At 36.7% G+C, this 7,019-nt stretch overlaps 1 protein-coding gene across 2 annotated transcripts; it reads right to left on the reverse strand.

The window, feature by feature from the left end:
- Positions 1–325: 325 nt before the first annotated feature.
- On the reverse strand, positions 326–4,599 carry LOC141445030 (uncharacterized). Of its 2 annotated transcripts, XM_074110804.1 has the most exons (4): positions 3,973–4,599; positions 3,193–3,347; positions 2,272–2,415; positions 326–979 (listed from the first exon to the last, which is right to left on the reverse strand). In XM_074110804.1, the coding sequence occupies exons 1-4, from the start codon at positions 4,034–4,036 to the stop codon at positions 689–691; spliced, it is 654 nt and encodes a 217-aa protein (XP_073966905.1). In that variant the 5' UTR covers positions 4,037–4,599; the 3' UTR covers positions 326–688. The 2 variants fall into 2 exon arrangements, with proteins under 2 accessions (XP_073966905.1, XP_073966904.1); XM_074110803.1 differs by having other exon boundaries at positions 3,193–4,599.
- Positions 4,600–7,019: the final 2,420 nt, after the last annotated feature.

Here is a 7,019-nt window from a genome sequence, read left to right on the forward strand (position 1 = left end):
AAATGCATTATTATGCAGTAAAAACATCTGTAGTCTTATTGTTTTGCTTCGAAAGTCTCGAGCTATAATGTCATCGCCATCTAGATTTAATAATCGAACTAAAATTCCGCGACCGCAGCTATGGCGATTGCTAATCCAGTCTATATCATCATTGGTGATAGTGAGATATGTAAATACTTTTGTAAAATCTCAATGTATTTTTGTGTACTGTCAAATGCACATCAACTTTACAATAAAACTCCATTCTACACGCGTCAAAGCTTGATGTGTACTTAAAACGCATTCACTGCCACCGACGCATATAATGCGTTTTGGTGACTCGTCCAGTGCCGTTGGCAAAGATTCACAGGCGTTTGAACGCACATGTGCATTTGCGGCACCTGAAGAAGGTTCGACTCTGACAGGTGACAACGAATGCGTTAAACTTGGTTGTAATACAAAAAAAGCATTGCAGATTTACAAAGGCTCAAATACGTAAATTATTTAAATTGGCCAATATTTAGTATACTATGCGAGAAATCACGGTCAAATTTTATATCTATTGCCTATCAGCTATATTCAATGATTATAATGTAATAAAATAAATAATAATTTTTAAATATTGCTTTATTGGAATCAAGTCAAAAAACAAAAAAAAAACATCAATTTTATAACGTACATCGCAAAGTTACAGTGAGTCTGTGTGTACTTATACCTGATGTACGAGTTTCCCCCGAGCTTGTAAAACAACGCCCGTTGCTGTTGTACACGCGGGGATATAGTAGGTAGTGGTTCTTTCCCCCGAAAAGAGTTCGATAATCTGCTTAGCCCACTTAAAATATATTGGTCCCACTATTGGGGAATTTCTATTATTATTTAATATTTCCTTTGCAATGACGGACGCCAGCAAATTTCTAGTTGTGTCGCCGTCCAAAGAGCCACCTTTATATATCAATAAAGAACTTGTCTCCAGTGAATCATTGAGCAATTTTTCCAGTTGCTGAAAAGGAAAATAGAAAATAAGTTTTTGGTAAAAATTTCATTTTTAATAAGTACAAGCTTGTTCTGCGGACTGTACTTGTATTGCCACCCAAACTAAATTTGCATACCAAATTTCAAGTTGATGCCATTAACCTTTGAAGAGTTCCGTCCTGCGAAGACTGAACTACCAGATTATTGTATTGTCACGCAATTTACATAAGTATACCAAATTTCAAGTCAATCTAACCAACCACTGGAAGTCGGTCGATTTAACTTGCAAGATTTGATTATGATTACCATCAGACAGACAGACAACGGGACAGGTAAAACTTTATACATAAAAGCTTGTAATAATAAATAAAAATAAGTAAGAAGGGTACTTAAGTAGGTAAATTATCAGGTAGGTAGTAATTATTATGTATGTATGTATATTATATTAGTATAGTTCATTATGTATGTAATTGTATGTTTCTATTTACATTTATGTATGTGTATAAACCTCCTCCTTTTTTGAAGTCGGTTAAACTCTTTATTGTACAAAATAAGTAAACAAGCACAATTGTCAACATTGAGATACCTATATACAAAGGCGAACTTATCCCTTTAAGGGATCTCTACCAGTCAACCTTTGAGTGGATGAGAGGAGCATTGGGGACAGACAAAAAATGAGTTTAAAAATTAAAATAGATAGTGGAAGCTATATACAATGCTTTAAACAATATAATATATTATTTATAGCACTGTATTGTAAGGTTGTGTTAAAGTGGTGTATTAAATAACAATATAATCATCATCATCCGAGCCTATATACGTCCCTCTACTGGGCACAAATCTCCTATCAGCTACTCGGGCCTTGGGGCTTGGGCCATAGATCCCACGCGGGCCCAGTGCGGATTGGCAACTGCACACATACCATTAAATTGCTTGGCAGGTGTGTACAGGTTTCCTCATGATGTTTTCTTTCACCGTAAAGCTTGTGGTAAATTTAGAATGAAAATTTTGCACATGAATTTCGAAAGACACAGAAGTGCGAGTCGTGGTTTGAGTTTGAACCCATGATCCTCTGCTTGAGAGGCAATAGGTCAAACCACTAAGCCACCATGGCTTTAATATATTAATATAATTTGAATATGCAATTAAGAATTCAACACAATTTTACATGCAAACTTAAAGTTTTTACTGCATTAAATGTTGTGATGAAGATCTTAAAATATGAAGGTTTAACATTTACCCTGTTAGGGCACAGCAATATACAAATAGGTAATTTAATTATAATCTATCAAACCCACCAACATAAAATAAATTACTTACCCCGCTCTGAGTTTCTAACACCAGCACTGTTTCTTGACTCGGGGGAGTATTTTCTTTTTGTGTCACTAGTATACACTCTTTAGGTTTTGGGTCACTGGGGCCAGGGCCAGAGTAGTCTAACTCTATATTTGATAAATCAAAGGCCTAGAAATGAAAGAAGACAACAAATAATCATTTAGGTATGATCTTACAGATTAGTACCTAAGTATGTAATTTCTTTGGGTGTGGAATGGTGGTGTATTTGGATAATGACAATGAACCCGTACAGGGTTCGAAACGCGTATGCGATTACTATGGTGGTGGTGATAGCGAGTTTGTGTGTCATATAATATGTGGATTTATGTGGCGAGGAGGCGGTGTTACATGAAGAAAAATAAGTAATGTGTGTCACATAGTTTACCATTTTCTGCGGAGTAGCAAGGTAAAGGGTGGAAGTTCATTGATATGGGCCTCCACAAAGTAACGCTTGATTCAATCAATCATTTAGGTACCATATGTACTATTATTATTATGTATTAATTTTAATTTAATTAATTTAATAAAGGTAGGTAGGTACCATCCATTCCCTTGATTGATTTTAGCTTCAAATGCGGAATAGCTAACTGTAGCCTAGATATAATGCATTCAATTTGGTGTTACTGTAATAAATAGCATTGCTGTTTTTTTTCCCTGCTGTTTGTTTAGGTGAAATATTTTAGATAATAAAAAAAGATATTCCCTTATATACCCACCTTAGTACAAAATATGAATATAGGTGTCTACAGTAATTTCTCATTCAATTTAGGTACACTCAGCGGCAAAAAAGTTAGCCCAGTCCCAAAATATATGAAAACCAAACAAAATTTGGGTAATTTTTTTGCTACTGAGTATATTATATCAAGCAAGCCATAAATAAGTACTTAAGCAATATCAAGAACTTACTGAAAATGATACATTGTTTAAGACCGCTGGCAAAAATTCATTTTTCCAGGTATCCCAGCACCTTGTGAATAGGACCCGTGGTCCTGCCTGGGGAATCAAATCTTTGACATCACCCGGGGTCAAGGCTGATAATGCCTGTATAGTAATCCGCTGTTCTAAAAGTGAATGATTTTTTTCTATCAAACAATGTATAAGAATAGGTACATAATATATACATAATGCGTTTTTTAACATAACATTTATAAAGTGGAGTGGAAAAAGGGAAGAAAGACCTTTGCCCAGCAGTGGGACAGTGAAGGGCTAGTATAAATATTATTATTTTCAATGCATCTAGGCCCTAGACTAGGGCCTAGATGCGTTGAATCCGCGCTTTCGTATCAAGGAAGGTACGTTAGGCCGATGGTCCTTGCTATTAAGGTGATTTTCCACCGGCGAGGCGAGACGAGAACTGAAATTTGTATGACGGCGCCCGCGGCGACTCGCGGCGGGTGCGCGAAAAGCCATAGAAATTTCAATTCACGTCTCGCCTCGCCGGTGGAAAATCACCATTAACGATTATTAGCAGTTGTGAAGTCATGTTAGAGGCGATCAGAAAGGTTTCCTATACCTTCATACGACATAGGGAGAGTAAAATAAACGAACAATAATTTCAAAGGAATGAAATGTACCTAAACCTACCAACTCTTGAGAGTTTGGTCCTGGTTTGGTAAACTTTAATGAATAATATTTAGACACAGAGTGATTACTATTAAAGTAAATAAACAGCGTTTAGGTACTTACCGGTAAATACAGGAATCAGTTCAGGAAGCTCCCACGTTTGTAGGAGCTCAGCTACTTCATCCATGTTTTTTGGTACAGTTATGTACAAAGTAATACAAACCAATCCAAAGGTAATGTAAAATGTAAGCGCTATTAACAATTATTCGGTGTTGAGCATTTATCTAATCAATCAATTCGCATTACCGCATACGCCAGCCCGGTAACGGAAAAGTGAAATGAACGAACAAGTCAAAACGCGCCGCGTTCTCGCGGGGCAGTGTTGCCAGATGCCGGAATACAAAAAGCGAGAGCTGCGATTTCAAAACGCGGATTTTTAAATGAAAATGCGGATTTGCGGAATACGTTTATAGGTTTTTTTACTACGTTGAAAAGCCGAAGAAAAATCACAATATATATATTTTTAAATATATTTTCATTTCTATTCAAATGAAAAAATGTCCTCGACATCTTTTCATCAAAATGATCATCAAAAAGCCGTGGTGGCCTAGTGGTTTGACCTATCGCAGTATCGCCTCTCAAGCAGAGGGTCCTGGGTTCAAACCCTAGCCCGCACCTCTTGAGTTTTTCGAATTTATGTGCGAAATTACATTTGAAATTTACCACGAGCTTTACGGTGAAGGAAAACATCGTGAGGAAACCTGCACAAACCTGCGAAGCAATTCAATGGTGTGTGTGAAGTTCCCAATCCGCACTGGGCCCGCGTGGGAACTACGGCCCAAGCCCTCTCATTCTGAGAGGAGGCCTGTGCCCAGCAGTGGGACGTATATAGGCTGGGATGATGATGATGAACTAATCAATTTGATTTCAATATTTCGTATTTTTTTTCAATATCGCAACGCAACGTCGCTTATGCTTGACATCACCTACTTAAATGTTAGTACAAACTACAAGCTTTAAAATGTATAGACATAGACATACATTATCTGTTTATGCTAAAAATGAAATCCATTGAACAAAATATAACAAGCGATGTACGCTGAATAGTAGTCAGTTATTGTTAATTTTGCCCGACCTTTGTTTTCTAAGTATACGCTACCGTGTGAGTGAAATGGCTTTATCGCAAAGCGCGCAAGTGTGAATAGTACAACGAGTGCTTCCGCTGCGCCGTTACGGCTTACGGTTAGCGTTCGGCTGTTTCGTTCGTTCGATGTTTTGAATTTATCACCTTTTTCCACGAGCAAGTGGTAACATTTAAAGATTGTTCGTGTATATTTTAAAAAAGCGGATCCGCGTTAGCTTAACGCGTATAGCGGGGCCAGTGGCAAAAACGCGCGGTATAAAGCGGAAAAGTGGGGTGTCTGGCAACACTGTGGCGGGGCGGGGGACACGCGCGACGCGCGTGGCGGGCTCGCTCTTGCTTGTTTCGATCAAGTCATTCACAGATTCAAATATATGACTATAAAAATCTACTCAGAAGCCTGCTTACTGCAACGTGCTATATATGAATTATAACAATGATCAATAATTTGTAGATTCTACTAAGACGTTGTTTAATATAACGCATTATTTAATTGCAGCAAATTTGAAAATTTATTGTTAGAACATTGTTAGTTTGTTGTTGCTACTAAAAATAACATTGTAGAATACACTTCTTATCTTATTTGATTCTAGTTTAAGTTAAATTATTACAACTTCGCGCTTTGTTAGCTTAACAAACATAAATCGTCAATGTAACACAAGATTTTTGTAAACTCAAACAAAAATAAGGTAATTAATTTTACAAAGAGCCTTTATAAAGGTAAAGAAGAATTAAGTCATTTTTATAAAGAACTTTTATTAAATTAAACAACACATTCGAACAAGATCAGTTTGTTGTTGTAATTACCCACTTTTGACTTTAGTAAACATTTTCAACATTATTTCAATTATTTTGGTACCAACTAAGAGAAAATGTCACTTAGTTGGAGTGTATTTTTTTCAGTGTAGGATTCGATTTGTAGCATTCGAAGATGGCGGATGTAGACAATATCTAATTTTGCTATTTCTGTTTCTTTGGCTAGTTGAAGTATAATTTTGATAGTGTTTTATGCGGCGATTAACCTTAACAGTGAACAGTGATCCCAAAATCCTATATTGCTCTCGTGTCTAACATTTTTTAATGCGCAAGTGGTCTCCACGTGGTTTCTGGAATTTTACTATCAAGTTGCAAAAACTACAATCACCGTACAACGTGCCTCTCAAAGAGAGTTTAACTTGACACTGGCGAAATTGTCCTATTAATTAGGACAGAAAAGCCATATTTTAAAAGAGAAGAAGAATAATATAACATACGAGTAAGCCGGCCACGTGGTTGCTGCTCAGGGGTAATTGGCTTATCGAGATTGATCACCGATGCCTGTAAGGTTAATTTTGAGCCGATTGTACCTTTAACCTAACCTAATCCGTTTTATACCGTACATGATAAGTTATTTGGAAAACATGATTAAGCAAAGCACACAGGTTTACAATAATGTCGGTCATGTTTTGCCTTTCGGCAATGCAATTTTGGGGATGTAACGCTATCTATATTTTAAACGCGCGGCCATGTTTGTACGTTCGAGTTGATGCAAAAGTTCTATATTATTTTTAGAGCTTGTAAATATGTAAGTATAAAAACTAAAAAGTAGACACGTTTGTCTGTTTGGGAAATATGTCACTTATAATTTTATTTCAAAACGTGAAAATGTGTTTGCTGAAATGGGAATCACATCTGGCGACTGATAATGCATTCTAGAATAACTTGCAATTAGTGAAATTAAGTTGAATCCGTGCCTTCGCTAGCTGACTTGATTTGCAAATCAAACATATAGTAAATGAATTCACGCGCCGTAACTTTCATTCTCATTACCGTGCGACCACGGTAAATGTGTTACCGTTAATAACAATATTGGATCCTATTGTAATGCCGTTAAAGCTAAACTTCGAATGCTTCATTCGCTATCAAATATGCCCGCATGCACATTTATGAATGAACACTCGTTATCGTAAATGTGTTAAGTGAAAATTTAAATATTATATGGCGGTTTGGTCGTGCTCTCGCTGAGGTTTATCGGTTTTGTCGGACATGA

Source organism: Choristoneura fumiferana, unplaced genomic scaffold (assembly GCF_025370935.1).
Source record: "Choristoneura fumiferana unplaced genomic scaffold, NRCan_CFum_1 Sck3bRy_156;HRSCAF=345_pilon, whole genome shotgun sequence".
Taxonomy (NCBI): Eukaryota; Metazoa; Arthropoda; class Insecta; order Lepidoptera; family Tortricidae; genus Choristoneura; species Choristoneura fumiferana.